General features: G+C 42.6%; 1 protein-coding gene and 1 pseudogene across 1 annotated transcript in view; one reads left to right on the top strand and one right to left on the bottom strand.

The window, feature by feature from the left end:
* Positions 1–13,246, top strand: part of PIWIL2 (piwi like RNA-mediated gene silencing 2) — a 76,147-nt gene extending 62,901 nt beyond the window's left edge. The window contains exons 20-22 of the mRNA XM_004707594.2: positions 9,553–9,806; positions 10,584–10,691; positions 11,449–13,246. Coding sequence (XP_004707651.1) covers positions 9,553–9,806; positions 10,584–10,691; positions 11,449–11,605 — 519 coding nt within the window. The 3' untranslated portion in view covers positions 11,606–13,246. The remainder of the gene's footprint in view (positions 1–9,552; positions 9,807–10,583; positions 10,692–11,448) is intronic.
* Positions 13,247–16,715: 3,469 nt separating this feature from the next.
* LOC101653478 lies at positions 16,716–17,227 on the bottom strand (annotated as a pseudogene).
* Positions 17,228–18,765: the final 1,538 nt, after the last annotated feature.

Below are 18,765 nucleotides of genomic sequence, written 5' to 3'. Positions count from 1 at the left end.
CAGTCTGATGGCATCCAGATTTTCTGGAGCCAGGGAGGCTTGATGAACCCCCGAGATCATCTTGATGCCTTAAATCAAAGATGCCCCTTAAATGCCTCTCTCCCCCCACTATCATGATCCCAATTCTACCTTACAAGTCTGCCTAGACCAGAGGATGTATACTGGTACAGATAGGAACGGGAAAAACAGGGAATTCAGGAAGGATGATCCCTTCAGGACCAGTGGTGAGAGTGGTGATACCAGGAGGGTCGGGGTGGGGGTGGTCAAAAGGGGGAACTGATTACAAGGATTTACATATAACCTCCTTCCTGAGGGATGGATAACAGAAAAGTGAGTGAAGGGAGGCGTCGAACAGTGTAAGATATGACAAAATAATACTTTATAAATTATCAAGGGTTCACGAGGGAGTGGGGAGCAGGGATAGAGGGGGGGAAATGAGGGGCTAATGCCAAGGACTCAAGTGGAGAGCAAATGTTTTGAGAATGATGAGGGCAGCTAATGTACAAATGTGCTTCACACATTTACGATTGTGATAAGAGTTCTGCGAGCCCCCAATAAAATGATAAAAAAATACTGAAGGAAGTTCCTCAGATAACTGATATTAACATTTATCACAATAACCAGAAGACAACCGAGATAAAGAAGTCCCCTGGGTAAAACAGAAAGTGGACCAGAGAGAACCATTTGTGGCAAAGACAACAGCGTAAGAAGGAGGAGTAGTATGGATACAGAACTTCCAAATGAAGAAGTTGTCAAGCTGATTTAACTTGGCGAAAGAGAGGCAAAATACATTAAGGGAAGTTGGCCAAAAAAAGATGGAGGCTGGGGAAGATACGAAGAGTAGTGTTACAGTTTAAGCAATAGTTAAATATAATTCATGTGCACAATCAAATAATGATCATAACTGGGGAAATGCATGAATTAGACACAGGCTGAATAGGTGTGTAGGGGAAAAGAGTATAAGCAAATGTAGATAGGTGGTATTGTATGTTTGTATGTGAATATTTACGTTTTCTGTAAACATGGGTAAATAGGGTAGAGCGTAACAGGTACAATGTTATGAAAACTAATTAGACATAAGCGCACTTCTTGAAAGGATGCCTCCTTGTGCTGGTTGCTCAGGACCAAAGCCTCGGACACTAAGATCCATTGATAAAGCATCCTTATTGGGTGGGTAGTGACAGGCGTCTTAAAAGTTTGTGAGGTGCCTTCTCAGGTACGGCTGTTGGTTTCACTTTGCTCAGAGGAAATTTAAAAAGCTGACAATCAAAGACATGGAAACAGTCCAAAAGACTGGTGGACCACGCCGGTCTCCGGGGTTCCTACAGTATCCAATCAGCCAAATCTGCTCTTTTCTAGGACTCTTGAGTTTTAGTCCACATTTTCTCCCACAGGCTGAGAACCACTGGTTTAGCCGGTCCAGCAGAACATTAGGCCTGATGAAGAACAGTGTTCCTGTGGCTGTCAGTGTCATGGAGCTTATTCATAACCCGTTGGATGTCATTGACATCCACAATGAACAAGTGTGCTTCATTATATTCAGTCTTATTCATAAGTGACCCATTGGTCAGGGGGAACTTGATGACAGTGGTCAAGCTAGTTTCTCTGTGTGTTGCTCTTCTGAGGATCTACATGGCTGCCTTTGGAGACTCAGTGTCTTAGGCCATTGGAAGGTGGGTGACATATGGATCTAATTTTTTTGTGTATGATGGATTCCTTTTAGAAGGCCAAGAAGGTAGTGCTAAACAATGTTAGTGTAAAGGAAATTCCTTGGATTCAGTACTTCCTCCCACCCCCAAATGTAGAATTCCTTAGTTCCCTTAAGTATTGATAGATACTGTGAATCTCATATAGAAATACATCTACTCCTCACTTAACAACTGCCGTATTAGCTGACATTTTGAAATTATGCCAATAGAAAAATAGCCAATTATTTTGCAACGGTATTTTCAATGGTCTCATACATGTGAAAATTGCAACTCCCCCTGGCTTGTTCCAGCATCCCCACCCTCCAGGAAGGCAGGAGCCCTCACTTTGGGAAACACTGCTCTAGCGTGTCAGTTCTCATGGGGGCATGGGCTGTCTGAGCCACCGGTGCTGCTCTAGTGGAAAGAACGGCAAGTGGATGGCGTTACACTTTCCAGCTGCTTCTCTCACTGTCCAGGATGGTAGATTTCCAAATTTAGCACACCAGCTCTGAGGGAGGGCTTTCTTTGTCGGCTCTGGGGGGAAGGTCCTTGAATTTTTTCAGCATCTCTGGGTCCAGTATCCCCTGATAATCGCTATGTGTCTCACCATCAATTTTCCTGAGTCTAGGAGGTTCTCGGCACAGGAACCTTGGGTCCAAAGGACACACTCCACCCTTGGCTCTTCAGTCTTTGTAGAAGTCAGGCTCCTTTGCCCACTTTTCTCCTTGTATCTCTCTCTTTTTTTAAACCCTTGTGTCTCTTGCAAGATAAAAGGGGAGGCAGAGATGCAGGCCCACTAAGGAATTCTCCTTAGTTTTGGCCTATGACCTTTGTAAGGGTGCTATGTCCCAGTCCCCTTAGATCTCATCATGCGGGATGATTACATGATCATAGAACTGCCAGAGTGTTTATATAACTGCCTAACCACAGAGAATTGTGACCCAGTCAAGTTGACACATAGTTTTAGGGGGCATGATTTGATCTATGGCAGGAGCTGAGGGGCAGGGCCACCCAGTGAGAGCCATTCGTTTCTTGGGTGAGGAGCCAGCATAAGAACTCAGTTTGCAGTGTGCATTTGGATGTAGTACCCAGACCCTCCTACCCAGTGGACAGGGAGCCCTCTGACCCCAAAAATATCTTCTGAGGCAACTTGGGGGAGTAAGAGAGGGTGGTTGCTGGTGACTTTAGCAGAAGTCCTGCAAGGTGTTCACGGTACAGGTGAGGGAGTGAGGTGATGTGATAATTTTCTAGTTTTGCATAACACCAATTTCTACATAACGACCTGGTCTTTGGAAATTAGTCATGTCAGTAAGAGAGGAGTGGGTTTATATAGATTGCAAACATTTCCCAAACTTATCTGACCATCTTTTTCTGAACATCTCACAGAACAGAACTTTTATTATATAGAATGTTTTTAAGAAAATGCTGATCTAGAGAATAGATACAGTCTTTAATTTGGCTTCAAAATTTCTGTCTAGATTTCTTTTTCTCCCTTGAATACCTGATTCAATATTAATTAGATTTCAGCTTTTAGTTCAGATGGCACTTCTTTTCTGGGATAGTTCATACCTTTCTCCTTCCAACACACAATCACTCCTCAACCAGACAGAAGAGTGTTTGCATAGTTCCTAATATGAAATACTGCTGTTTGCCAGTGTGGTCTGTCTCTTTGCAAGAATGATATTTTATTAATTCTTGCTCCTCACCCAGGGAAGGTGTTCAACTAGTTCTGTAGGAAATTCGGTTTCTTCATTCACACTGCTCAATATTTCTTGCTTACATAAATAAGAAGTGAGGGTAAAGTGACAAGACTGCATCTATAAATAAAGTCCAGCTTTTTAGCAGATCTTCCACAGTTTTAGTTTAGTCCCAACTGACTTCTCCAACCGCCTGTTGAATATCTAGCGACAATCTAGGCCTTTCTTTGCTCATGCTCGCCCTGAAATTCGTTTAACCATCTTTGTTCACTGAATTGTCTACTGATTCTCTCATTAAGCCCTTTTCTGACATCTCTCCCTCCACAGAGCAAATCCTTTATAATTACCTGTTCTCTTAGCATTTTACTTATACCCTTATTATGTTGTTTTTAATGTCCTGAGAGAATTGACTTTATGTGTTTTATCTTCCCTGTTCTGATTTTTCTTTCCAAACTGGCTCTTTTTATTTTATTTTCATTTTTTAATTGTGCTGTTGGTGAAAGTTTGCAGAGCAAATCAGTTTCCCATTTACACATAGATTTCCTCCTGTGACCATGGGTTGCAATCCCTCATTGTAACAGCACTTGTCCCCCTTCCTCTCTGCGTTCACTGTTTCTACTCGTCTTTCTTGCTTGCCCTTTCCTGCCTTCTGGCTTTGTTTGGGGTAAATGCTGCTTTATTTTGGCCTCCTGTGGTTGATTGTACTGAGGATTATATATAGCATCCACGATGTTATTATTCACTTAATAAAGACTGTTGATTGTTTGCCTTTCCTATTTGTTTGAGCTCCATGAGAATTTTAATGGTAGCATAAAGTGTTTTTTTTATTTCCTGAGGCTAGCATACTAGCACATATCTGGTGACCACTAAGTACTTATTACATGAATGAATGGACCCATACATAAAAGGGTATCTCAAGCACTTGGCGCATATTGATTGCACACTTGACCCTTATCATTATACGCATAGCTAGGGGTATTGAGACAAATAAGCACAATTCTTTGACAGTAGGGCTATTTTTGTTTGTCTTGGTATCCCTTAGCACCCTGTACTATGGCAAAGGTCAAATGAAAACCACTCCTATGACACCAAGGGCTCAAGTGGAAAGCGGGTGTTGTGAGAATGATGAAGTCAACGTATGTACTAATGTGCTGGACACAAATGACGTATGTACGGATTGTGATGAGTTGTATGAGCCTCTAATAAAATGATTATTTTAAAAAAAACAACACTCCTATTCAGACCCCTACCCAGGTATAAGGTTTTGTCATTTATGAAATGAGAGTGTTGTAGACAGCCTAGAAAATTTAATACTGTTATTTTTTATTTCAGCTTCTGGACAACAAAGCAAGTCATGTCTTTCCAGATTCATGCTTCAGGGTTTACCAATTTTTTAATAGAGTTGATAGTTGCGGATCACAGCCCAACTCATACCCACAATGCCATGCTACCAGGGCTCCCTGGAATTTCAGAAGCTGGGCCACTTAGACACCAAATACTCACACCCCACCCCACCCCCGTAAGATTCCAAGCAGAGGATAAGCATTGTGTTGGATTAGCTTGAGTCATGTATATGTCCTTGTTTAGAGCATTGGTTCTCAACTGGGGGCATTTTGTCTTCTCAGTGGGCAATAGTTAGACACATTTATAACAACTAGGTTGTTTTCTACTGGCATCTATTTGGTAGAGGCCAGGAATGCTGCTCAGCATCCCTATAGTTGATAAGACACTGCCCAAAGCAAAAAATAATCCATTTCCAGATGTCAACTGAAGAGACTGAGGCTCTTGGGTTAGTTGGGAACAGTTCCAGCAGGCTGCATCCTGTGGGAAGAGGGAGGCAACCAAAGCACGATGTCCGAAAAAGAAGGCATAGGTACTAGACAAAAAAGTGGTATGCACACATACATAAAAGTTCTAACTTAAAATTCCAAAAAATATATAGGTAGTTATTTCAAAAAAATTATCATTTGACAGTGTTTTGAATTCTATACCATCAGCTGAACTAATGACACTATCAATAGAATTACCTTATGCATGAGGAGGAGGATTTATAATGTTCTCTATTATAAAATGATAATGATCTCTCTAAAGTGAGCCAGAGACATATAAAGCAAAGATTTATTAATGGATTTGGGCTTGCATTTAATTGCAGCCCCAGTCTAAGAATAGGTAGTTTTTATGACATGGCCCTGTTCAGTGCTTGCCCTCATAAAGAGATCACTGAAGATATATATGTATGCTGTAGCAAAATGTGGACAAGAAACCAGATGGTGCCCAGCTGTCACAAAGAATAGCATTGTCTGGGGTCTTAAAAACTTGTCTTCAAACAAGCAACCATCTAAGTGAGGTGTCAATTAAGTCAACATGGAAGAAGCACACCAGCCTGTGTGATCCAAGGATTGTAAATATAATAAAACCCAAATCTGAAGGAGGGAATGGTATCAGAACTTAAATTGTGAGAACCCAGTTTGCTTATGGCTGTGTATGACTGGAAGCCCCAAACCCATTTGCCAGCATTCTCAGATAGAGTAAGCCTCTGGCAACCCCTTCTGAACATAATGGAGAGATGTGAACAGCCTTGCTATCAGACAGCATTGTAAAGTCAATTGTGGCAGATGTAGTTAGGTTAAAATATACTACTCACTTGATCTCATTTTTGATGCATTCTAAAATTGTTTCAGTTTTTGATATGTTCTGTTATTTTAAATTGAACTTTCTCTGTTTTGTCTAATCGTTGGGTTTTTGTCTGCTTGATTGCTTTCTGTTTTTATTTCATATGATTTTCTGTTTATGAAGTAGAGGATAGGTGGATCCATAGAGACAATAATGGGGTTGGTATTTGCCTAGAGGTATGGCCGGGAAGGATGAGGAAAAATGGGGAACAAAAACAATGAGTATGAGAAGAAATTGTTCTGAAATTGATTGTATGAATCTTAATATACTTGAGTGATTGTAGGATATGTGAAGTATATTCCAATAAAGCTTTCCTTAAAAGTTGTTTGAAATGAAAATGTTTGTGTAGTTGTTAGATGCCATTGAGTCAGCTCTAAATCACAGCAACCTTGTGTACAATCGAGTGACACACCACCCAACCCTGTGCTATTCTCACAGTTGCTGTTCGCTTTGAGCACATTCTTATCGCCATTGTATCCATCTGTCCCCTTGAGGACCTTCCTCTTTTGACTAAGAATGATGTCCATTCCCAGGGACTCGCCTTTTTTGACACCCCATAGTACATGAAATAGAGTTCACCGTGCTCGCATCTCAGGAGCACGCTGGCTGTGCGTGTTCCAAGACCACTCGGTTTCTTTGGGCATCTGTGTGTTCACTGTGCTTCGCCAGCACTGGCATCAGTTCTTCTGCGGTCTTGCGTATTCGTTGCCCAACTTTCACATGCAGATGAGGAGATCGAAAGTACCATGATGGGGTCATCTGAGTTCGCAAAGTGCCATTGTTTTTCTTTAACACTTCAGAGGGAAATGAAGCACATTTCTCCTAGCTGTATGTCCTTAGGATTTTTTGTTTGCTGCTGCCATGAGCATTGATTGTGATTCCAAGTAAAATGAGTTCTTGACAACTTCCATCTTACCTTCGTCCATCATGATGTTAGGTCTTGGTGCAGTTGTGAGGATCTTTTGTTTGTTTTCTTTAGTCCTCTTCGTTCTCAGCAGACAAGGCTGTGTCACCTGCATATCACAGGTTGTTAATCAGCCTTCTCGAAGCCTTCCCTGTAGTCCAGCTTCCCAGGTGATCTTCGCAGCCTACAGGTTGAACGAGGTAAAAGAATACAACCCTGACACTTAGCTTTCCTGACTTGAAACCACAGTGTCCCTGTTCTGTTCAAGCGGCTGTCTCTGGAGCTCTGTACAATGACTTGTTCTGGAAGTCTCAGTCTTTGCAATGCTGTCCGTAGTTGGCTATGTTCCACACAGTCACCTGACTGTGAGTAGTCAATAACACAACACGACATCTTTCTGGCTTGCTCCGTTTTCAAGATCCACCTGGCCTCAGCTGTGGTACCTCATGCTCCAGGTGTTCATTTAAATCAGACTTCACTTTCTGGCAGGTCCTTGTCGAGGTGCTGCTGAAGCCATTTTTAAATTATCTTAAGCAATATGTTACTTTGATGTGATTATTAATATTGTTCTATAATTTCCTTCTTCTGTTGGGGTACTTTTCTTTAGAATTGGCACAGATATGAAACTCTTGAGCCGGTTGACCAGGTTGCTGTCTTCCAAATCTATTGGTATAACCTAGTGAATGTTTCCAGGGCTACATCAGTTGATTGAAACATTTCACTTGGTATTCTGTCAATTCCAAGTCTTGTTTTTCTCTAATGCCTTTAGTGAAACTTGGACTTATTTCAGTAATATCAGTTCTTGATGATACGTTCGTTACCTCTTGAGATGATTGGATATTGAGCAATCCTTTTTTTTTAGCAGTTCTTTTTGATACAATGACACTCAGTATTCCTTCCCACCCCCAATGCTTCCTGTATCAGCTACTATTTTTACCCAGTGATACCTTTAATATTGCACCTGGAGGCTTTGTTTTCCCTTCATTTCTTTCTGCTTGAGATGTGCCGAGTGTGTTCCTCTCCTCTGGTGTTCTAACTCCTGTTGGTCGGCATTTCATTATGACTGCTTTTGTGTTTTGTTTTTCAAGCTGCCTTTTAAAATGACCGATTCAGTTCTTTTAACCATTTCTTCTCGTTGTTTTAGCTCCTCTTTGTTACAGAGCAAGTTTCAGATCTCTTCTGACATTCACTTTGATTTTTCCTTTCTTTCTTGACTTGGTAATGGCTTTTTGTTTGCTTCATATAGGATGTATCCTGTAACTAGTCCAGTCTTCAGTCATTCATGTTCGTGTATCAAATCTGTCCCTGAGATATGGTCTCTAGATTCAGATTAGATATCGTCAAGGCTCTGTTGACTTATTTTCATTGTCTTCAACTTCAACTTGAGCTTCTATATGAGCCAATGGTCGTCTGTTTCATAGTTAGCCCCTGGCCAAGTTTTAATACGAGCTTGTCCATCTCTCAGTCTAGTGTGTTTGGTTCCTGTGAGCTCCACTTGACAAAGTTCCGGTGTGTAGCTGCGAGTTCGCTTGTTCAACAAAGATACTTCCAGTGAAGAAGTCATTGCCCAACTCCTGCTCCACCCTTTTGTTTCCAACTTTCTTATTCAAATTGTCACTAATTATCAGTGCATCTGGATTGTATGTTTCACACTGACGAAGTTGGTTAACTCCCTCATTCTCTTCGCAGTCACCCTTAGTGGTTGATATATACACTTAGTAATAGCTGTGCCAGGCGGTCTTCCTTGTAGGCCAGGGTGAGGTAAATCATGTGGCACTCGGAGATGCTGTGTGCGGTGGCCGGGACTAATGTGTACAGATGGAATTCAGTGAGGGTTTACACTTTGTAAGGGGAGGTATAAGCTTCCCTTGAATGGATTGCACTCAACTTTAACTAAAACTGGCTCTTCTTAATAACTTTGGACTAAACCGAAGTACTTTGAAAGGAAGATGTAATTTAAAATGGAACTGAGCTTATTGGACATAACATAATTATTTTTCCTAAATGGAGGAATTTTTTTTTTTGTCAAACCGATTTAGATCAGCATTTATCTGTGTATGCATCCTTGGACAACTTACCATGACTGTGTGGTAATTTTTCAGTTACAATAAAAATGTACACTATACCAGGTTGTAGGGTAATATTAATGAAGCATCCTTCTACACTGGTCAGAACTTTGCATTTTGTATGTAAAAATCCTCAGATTTTTATCTGTAGCCTACATGGTCATGCTAGAATTTCTTTATTGTTACTTGATTTTTGCCTATCCAGTAATTAGTGTAAAATTCAAATAGAAGGAAGACATATTCAGCCCATAATTGCCCTACATTCCTTTGAACTCGAGCACTGTTTGAGGATCAGCCATATGCACATAACAGATACTTGTTTTTCTTCCATGTAACACCTCTGCTGTTCCAGGCCCCTTGCTGCCCTGGGGCAGTCTAGACATGATGGGATGCTTTTCACCTCTGCCCTTCAGATAGAGTAGCTTTGGGCTCAGCTGCCAAGGGAGCCACTTCCCAGTACCCTTCTCACTGTGGTGCTTGGCCCAAGAACCACACAACTTACCTCAGCCAGGGTGTCGTTTCAGGTGAACCACTGTTTACCAGAGAAGATCGTGGTCTACCGGGACGGAGTGTCTGATGGCCAGCTAAAGACGGTTGCCAACTATGAGATTCCTCAGTTGCAGAAGTGTTTTGAAGCTTTCGACAACTATCAGCCCAAGATGGTGGTTTTTGTGGTTCAGAAGAAAATCAGCACCAATATGTACCTGGCTGCTCCCGAGCACTTTGTCACTCCTGCCCCGGGGACTGTGGTAGACCATACAATAACGAGCTGTGAGTGGTAAGTCGGCGGCAGAAACAGGGAAGATGGATTGGAGGAGTTCTCTCTGCCCTGAGTCTTGGAATGAGGAGGTTGATGGATAGTATCTTTAGAGACTTGACTATTTAAAGAAATAAGCAAAATTTGAAAAATCAAGAAAACTTTAAGTATTCATACTTTCTTTACCTAAGATAGTGTATGCTTAACCATCAGCACACAACCAGTGGAGTGGCTAGCCCCAATTTTAATTGGCCCATGGCATTTGAGGTTCTGAATTCTTCCTTTTTAAATCATTTTGTTGGGGGCTTGTACAACTCTTATCACAATCCATACATACATCCATTGTGTCAAGCACATTTGTACATTTGTTGCCATCATCATTCTCAAAACATTTGCTTTCTACTTGAGCCCTTGGTATCAGCTCCTCATTTTTCTCCCTTCCTCCCCGCTCCCCCTCCCTCATGAACCCTTGATAATTTATACATTTTTATTATGTTATCATTGCTTACACTGTCCGACGTCTCCCTTCACCCACTTTTCTGTTGTCAGTCCCCCAGGGAGGTGGTTCTATGTAAATCCTTGTAATCGGTTCCCCCTTTCCACCCCACCCTCCCGGTATCGCCACTCTCAGCTCTGGAGGACCTGAATTCTAATCCTGACTTGACCACTCTATGCCCTTGATCCAGTTGCTTAACCTCTGATGCCTTAGGTGAAGGATTAGAATCATCCTGAGATTCTTTTCTAGCTATAGCTGGTCAAGTCAACCAGTACCAGGAATTTGTACTTTTTCCTCCCTAGGGTGGATTTTTACCTCCTTGCTCATCATGTCCGGCAGGGCTGTGGCATTCCTACACATTACGTCTGCGTTCTCAACACTGCAAACCTGAGCCCCGATCATATGCAGAGGTGAGCCAGTGACTTCCTTTTTCTCATCCTACATAGTTCTGCCCCCTGGCTCAGGTGGGCCCACTTCCTCCCCAGGCACGTTGACCCTAGAGTTACTTCATGGCCTCTGAGCAGTGATTGTGAACCTCAGCTGTACACTTCAACTACTAGAAAGGTTTGAAAAATATATCGAAGCTCAAACTCCCCTCACTGCTACTCTCCCCATCCCCAAGGGTCCAGACTTACATTTCAGGTTGGCTGGAGCCCAGGCGTCCCTGTGGATGAGTAAGGCACACCATCAGCTTAGAGACCCAGCACCCTTGAGTTTGGGCGATACGAGGGTCTTCAACGAATTAGTGGAACAATGGAATTAAAAGAAATGGAACGTTTCCACTGGCTTTTTGAAGTCTTTGTGTATGAATAATGTACTCAGTTACTTACCTTTCTGCACCCTTTTCTTGAGGTAAAAAAGCATCTCTCCTGGCAACGTGAGTTGGAATTGGCTCGATAGCAGTGAGATTGTTTTTTGTGTGTATTTTTTTGGTATTGTTTAGATATATAAACAAGGGCATCAAAAATGAGGGGAATCACCACATGCCCTCCAACTTTGAAATAGAAACAATTGTGCTGATAAACTGTGCTCTCAAAAAGCTACATCCTGCATTCCTCAGTCCCCTGTGTGCTGCAAAGTGTGCCATTCGTAAGTACATATCACATCGTTACGTCCCATATTGAAGGCAGAAGGTGATAAGAATCATGTTTTCTTTTTGGCCTGCAGGTTGACTTTCAAACTGTGCCACATGTACTGGAATTGGCCTGGTACCATCAGAGTTCCAGCTCCCTGCAAATATGCCCACAAGCTAGCTTTCCTGTCAGGACAAATCTTGCATCATGAACCAGCCATCCAGCTGTGCGAGAACCTGTTCTTCCTCTGACTTGGATGTGTGCCTGTCGGGGAATGACCCTTCTGAACTCAGCTGTGATTCTTTCTGTATCAACAGAGACGGATGCGGGGTTTGTGTTGGTGTTTCCCCTTCTCCAGCTCAGTTGACTTATACCCCCCCACCCCCATTAAGCCTTTTATCACTTAGAAGCAAGCCCCATTCTTAGTCAGCTGCAAGTTGCCTTGTAGCCTTTGTAGGGCCCAGGAGGGAGTGCAGTTCTGTGCAGTTGGAGTGGGTGGATGTAGGCAACTTAGTCCTCTCCACAGCCAGCAGGAGCAGTCATCGCACCCATCTTCTGTGCTCACTAAGCCGACCGGTTCTGTGCCAGAGGTGATAATGAACGAAGTCACTGGAAACGTCTTAAAGAAAAGTGACCTTCTTTGGGCTATCAGAAATGGCAATGAAAAGATCTGTGAAGCAGTTTTCCAACTAGGTATTAGTATTGCTGATAGGCTTGAAAGACACGTAGTTAATCAGCTTATGATAGGTTTTTGCTAACTAATCTTGCCTCAGTTGACACCTGTGAGATTGTGGTCTAGATTTGGAAGAATCTAGAAGTTTCTTTCAATATATTTCACTTGTTTTGCAGTGTATACTCCACATTGATTTACTCCCATCTCTGGAAATACACACACATCTCTGTTCTTTGTTATTGATCTTTATGAAGAAGGTTTCAGGTTTGTTGTTTTTTAAGTAAGAATCAAACTATGTGGAAAAAAACTGTTAACAGCTTGGAGGGTCAGGCCATGATGTGAGTTTTTATTGACCCTTCACCTGGTTCCTGTTTATATACGTTTGCCAGTATGCTCATCTTCCTTGCATAATAGCCCCTTCCTGGATGTTGTCTCACTCTGCTAGGAACTCTTGAGTCCAGGTCAAGAATACCAGGAATGGGCTCTGGAAAGCGTGGCACTCCTACCGAAATCCAACAATTACAGTTTAGCAAGCTCTCACCATTCCTCTGGGTTTTAGGAAGCATAACTGTGTGTGTTGTGGTCTTTTAGCTTTTCTTCAAGTCCCTTAGCTTGCTTTGTTGGTTTTAAACGTCAGTTACTTTTTTTTAGACCTTTTCAAATCTTGATTATGATACTGGTTTTTCTGTGTGTGTGACAGTAGGGAGGTGTGGAAGCTGAACTTCCCATTTTATATGACAGTGTATGAGAAGAGAAGCTTTAACTTACAATTTTGTCGAAAAAGGAAAGCAAGAACGTTTTTGTATTTTTGGTCTACCGCAGAGGTTGAGGTGGCCTGAGCATTATTGTTCAAATGTGCTTCTGATTGGATGTGGAGCGTAGGACACAGGTGAGGCTAAGACCTGGAATTTACAAAGCACTGAATCAAACAGATTGAATCCCTGGTCTCTTAACAGATCAGTTTCCTCATTCTCTTCAGAAGCATTTTAAAATTTTTCTTTTGGAGTAGGATTTCCTAATACCCCTTTCCCATATATAATCAGAAACGTGACAGTTGAATATAATACATTTATTTATCTATGTGTTTTACTTTATATTCCTGGTTTGTTTGGGGTTTTTTGCTTTATATTTTGGGGCTTTTTTATACCTTGTTTTATAGTTTTAGTGTCAAATGATGAGTCTTGGGTGGAAAATAAAAACAAATTTGTTTAAGTGTTTAGTTTTATTTGAAATAGTGTCATTACTTACTGTTTCTGTAGCTCTTTTCCTTCCAACAGCCACAACGCTGTGTTAGAGCCCTTCGTTGATCACTCTGCGTGCAAAGTGCTGCTCTGCTATTAGTACCAGGGAGCTCATGGTGAGCTGGGTCAGGAAGGGTCATGGAGAAGAGACTAGCAGTCTCACTTCTGGTACAGATGAGGCACTTGCATGCATTTACTTTGATTTGTTTTTGTTTTGATTATCTTTTCCTCTCTCACAACTGCATCTGTTAGCTAAAGTGAGCGCCAGGCAACATGAGTGGCATTTTACATTTTTCTTAAAAAAAAAAAAGGCTGCTTGTCTCTGCATATACTTTATAATGTATCTGCACCCTTAAATTCCTTCATAGGACACTGGCTGCTTGCCTCACCAGCGCTATCCCTTTGAAGACTTAAGGGGTTTTGTTCACCATTAATGGTACACAGCAGGGGTCCTCAAACTTTTTAAACGGGGCCAGTTCACTGTCCCTCAGACTCATTGGAGGGCCAGACTATAGTTTTAAAACAAACTATGAACAAATTCCTATGCACACTGCACATATCTTATTTTGAAGTAAAAAAACAAACGGGGCAAAAACACCCAGCGGACCGGATAAATGTCCTCTGCGGGCCACAGTTTGAGGACACCTGGTACACAGCTTCTGGAACTCATTCCAGGGGGGAAATGATCTGAATTCCATAGATTGCTCCCAGGGCCTTTTACTGGGGCAGCATTTTGTTAAATATGACAGTCCCTCACTCAAGAGGAATTTGCGTTACAATGAACCACACTTGAAACAGGCTGGTTTTGTTTTTAATGTCATTAGGATTATGTGCCACATATATGGTGTTACAGTGTATAATTTGCTAATGTTATTCTCAGATGTTCATTTGCAAATGTTTATATGTAATGTTTCCAACCCCCAAGGACAAAGTAAGACTAGATAATAAAAGGTAAGACGAAAACAAGACAGTGACGAGGTGTTTATTTACTTAGATGAGAACCCACTTACTGTGGAGTTGTTGTCATACGTCAGACATGACGTATCTATCTACACCTGGTAGATAGACAAAAAGGAATTGTAGGAATGACTAGCCCCTTGGATCGGACATCTCGAAATCTGAGCCTGACATTAATTTCTCAGTGATGGGATTACTGGAAAAGACCCTGTTTTCCATACATGGCGTCATACCTAGCATTATTTAAACTTCTGAGTAACTTCCTATCCAAACTCTTTTCCCCTTTATAAAAGGAGGAAAACAGGGAAACTTCTGGTAGCATGGCAGACTGAGTTGACCAACGTGAGAAAGATGTTGGGGAAAACTTGTAGTTGTATTGGGGGAAAAGAAGCCAGGGAGGGAGGGACCAAGGGAAAGCGGGAAGGGAGTAGTACCCAGATACACGAAAGGAAGGAAACGCTAAGCCAGCTCCCACGGCTGGGGACAAGAGTCGAGTTGGGCACATTTTCATGCCGGGTAGCGATAGAAGATGCGGCCTCCAGCCTGTGGGGCTCAGGGTTGCGGCAGTTACAGATTTTGTGGGTGAGGAGAGCTGGCACTGAAGGAGGTTAGAAAACCCCTGGCAGCCGTGCTGAGGCGGCAGCACGACACTGGTTGCACAGGGTACTGGGAGGGGAAAGAAGCCATCCAGGAGGTATCCCCAAACCGAATTAGTCTGAATTTTTTATTACCAGCATCTGAAGGCTCATAAAATAGGAAAATTAATGAAGACTGACCATCTAAAAGCCCCAGATCCTCCTGCTCACAGAAACAAGCCGATTGGATTGCAGCACTGAGAAACCACTGGCCAGCGAGTCAGTTTCAACTCCTTAACCCTCTAGCACGGAGCAGAACTGGGTTTGAAGGCTGGGAAGCAGAGCTCATTATAACACTGCTCCGTATTGCTCCTGTAGAATGGCAGGCGCATTCAAACCACTGGCCTTCAGTGAGCAGCCCAGCCCGTTGAACACCGCCTGCGGGCTCCTCAGTAGCAGCGTGGCGAGGTATGCTCGGCAACTCTGAATGAGAAGAGAGGAGGAGGAAAGGTGAGGTCTAACGTTTGTTCAATAGATGTTGCCTTTGGCTCCCTCCAGACATACAAGATAACAACGACTGGAGAATTTTTTTCTAGAATTATATCCAGATAAGCACCGTCTAGTTGAAGAAATAGGAATCTTGAGTAAACACAGATTTATTCCCTGCTGGAGAACTGTGTTTGGTTCCTGACCAGCCTGAAAATCCAGTCATGTGTTGGTGGATCCTTTGTGTTGCTGTGCCATCCAATAGATTCCAGCAGAGCTCCAAACCATGGCAGCTTAAGAAGGAAGGCCATTGCCTTCCAAAAACCAGCCAGTGGAATCACAACAGTAGTGTAAGGTGGGCTTTGTAACCGATAATGGGGCTCGGGACTGGCAGCATTTGGTTTCACTGTGCCCGGGGTTGCCACAAATCCCCATGAGGAGCTAGCAACAGCAACAAAGGTTTTCTGACTGCTGACCGTGTTGGACACTGCTAGTGCCTGAGCCCCCAGACATGGTTTTGGATAGAATAGAAATCCACATTTCTTTGATCCTCTTAAAACTAGCGAAGCTATGCCAAAACTTAGGAAGCTTAATTTTCCTTAGGAAAATACTACACCTGGTCATTGATCTTTTAGTTCAAACCAAATCCAACTGCCCCATAGGATTTCCTAGGTGGAAATCTTTATGGAAGCAGACTGCCACACCTTTCTCTCAGGTAGCAGCTGGTGAGTTCAAACCACAGATGTTTCAGTTAGCAATCCAGTGCTTAATCCATAGTGGTCCCAGGACTCTCTGACTTCCTGATAGACTATAAAAAGGTAGCTTTTTAGTTCTTTAGCCAAACCCAACATTGCTTTGAGCTGACTTTGAGGAATAGAAAAGGAATTTTTCCTTCTACTTCACCGAATTGCTTACTTGTCAATACCAACCATTATTCTGATGTTGAATCCCTGGTCTCACACTGAGCTCTTGGATGCATGGTCATGGCTGCTTGCCCATTCTCTGACCTTTTTTTTTTTTTAAAGAAAGAGCAAGTTCTAGGAGTTCTTATTGTTTGAATAACAGCACACACAAAACCAGGCAGAGAAGTCCCCAAGGAAATGGTGGTCATGTTTCACTGGTATCTGTCTTTTGGTCCTTCATCTTCTAAGCACCTAGATATTTTTCTATTTATGCTACTAGGCATTTATTTTGATCACAAATGCAATCTCAAGTGTGAATAAATAAATGTTTTTTATCCTTTAATACTTATCCCCTCCCCACGTTCCTTTAAATAGGAAAAAGAAAGAAAAAAAAGGTGCTCAATGTCTTCTCAGTGCCTGTATGGCCGTAGTTGTCCCACCATTGTTTTAAAAACAGACTGTGATTTGGTCTTCCCCAATCGTCCTTGAACTATAGCTCTTTCGCCGAAATCCAGGGGCAGCAGGCCTTACTGGTATTGTTGATCATCTCTAAAAGGGGAGGATGGCCACTGGGTTGACGACAACTGGGAGGATCTTCAGCAAGCTGAGGACCATGGGAAAACTGCGTGGGGGCAAATCTTGTCAACAAGGTACCAGCTCCTTCCATTAAAGCTAAGAAAATGCCACCCATTGCAGCTGACCCAACCATGGCCACCGGTCCAGTTCTTGCACCAGGATGGCTCCTGTTAAGGCACCACTTGCAATGGAGTCCCAGGATCTTCTTTGCCTCCGACTTGAACCGTACTGCAGTCGATCATGGAAAACAGGCCTCCCCAAACTGCAAAGCTGCCTCCCAATTGTGGTGCCCTGGTCTTAATCGCTGTCAGACTCCCTCCTGGTCTGTGGTTGACCCCCACTGGAGAATTCCGAAAACCTTTGATGGCTTGGAAGATACCACCACCCATGGTGCCCATGGTGAAGGCTCCCCACAGTCATCCACGATGTGCCAAGGGCAAGGTTCTCGCACATACTCCTCCATCTTGACTCCAGCCCAGGGACCTTTCTCTGACTTCTTTCTCAAAGTGAGGCCTTTTGAAATACACACCTGACCTCGGAAACGTGACTTTTATAATAATAATTGAAAAATCCTTGATACTCCCAGTGTTCTGTCCTACTGGGTGCCAGAGTTATTTCCTCTACAGCTGCCACTTGGTTCCGCTCACCTCCACTGTGGAAATTGTACTACCTGTCTTTGGGTAGTAGCTGTGGGTCTTTCCAGAAGGGAAATAGCAACAACAACAACAAAAGTCAGACTTTTGTGCTTAGTTTCCTTAAATATTGCCCAACATTAGGCAGTGAGCTTTAGCCCCTTCTTTCATTCAACCTATATTTACTGAGAATCTGGCACCTGCAGAATCCTATGATAAGGAATGCAGGGTATATACAGATGTCTCTTGTACTCAAGATACATTAAAACCTTTGGAGTCTACAAACCAAACCCCTGTCATGAAGTCAGTTTAGACCCATAGGACAGAGTAGAACTGCCTCTTTGGGTTTCCAAGGCCATGAATCTATGCAGGGGTTCTCAATCTTCCTAGTGCTGCGACCCTTTAATGCAATTCCTCATGTTGTGGTATCCCCCCCACAACCATAAAAATGATTTTCATTGCTACTTCATAACTAGTTTTACTACTGTTATGAATTGGGTGACCCTGTGAAAGGGTCAAGGGTTGTGTGACCCCCAAAGGGGTCATGACCCACCGGTTGAGAACCACTGTTCTATGGGAACAAAATACTTCCATCTTTCCCCTAAGGAGTTGCAGGTGGATTTGAGCTGTTGACCTTGTGGGGAACTATTCCATTGTGTAACTCATTATGCCAAGGATGTTAGAGAAGAAATAAAATAATTTTGGGGAGATAATATAGTTATTATAGACTATAGAAAATGTTGAAAATCTGTCAACCACAAGCCCAATAATGGATCATGAAATCACATTAGTGGGCCTGTTAATTCTTTAAAATGAAAAGAATGTAACAATATCAGGACCTTGCATCTACTAAGGGCATTTTCTGGTTATTTTTGAAATTTATATTGGGGTTGTAGTGCCAAATGTTTTCAATGTGGGTTACATTCAAAAAAAGTTTGAAAGGGTGGGGGAAATATGCCTCAGAATCAGGAAGTCTCATGAAGAGAGTGGCTTTGTGGATTTAGAGCTTAGTAAGTGAGAGTGGGCTAATCCCAGGAAAAGGGGCATTTTAAATAGGGTAGATCAAGTTAGCACCCCAAACTCAGCGCCAGAGAGATGTAGTGGACCACTACCCAGCTCAGATGGGATTTAATTACGGTCAGTCTGAAGGAGTGTGAGTGTGTATTGAGAGTCAGGACTTTTGATTTGGAGCTATGTTAATAATTAATTGTGTGCCCCTAATGGATTACTGATAGCTTATCAGTTTGGGTTGCCCGTGTGGACTTTGGCAGCTCTAAACTTAGTCTGGTTGCAAACAACAAGTGAGTGCTATGATAGGTCCGGTGGTGGGGTGTCTTGTCCTGCCCCCCACTCTCCCTGCACTTTGAGC

This window comes from Echinops telfairi, unplaced genomic scaffold (assembly GCF_000313985.2).
Source record: "Echinops telfairi isolate 266 unplaced genomic scaffold, ASM31398v2 ScPeMD7_9;HRSCAF=40, whole genome shotgun sequence".
Lineage (NCBI taxonomy): Eukaryota > Metazoa > Chordata > Mammalia > Afrosoricida > Tenrecidae > Echinops > Echinops telfairi.
The sequence above is the reverse complement of the archived record's forward strand: the minus strand, read 5'-3'. Positions and strand labels throughout refer to the sequence as shown.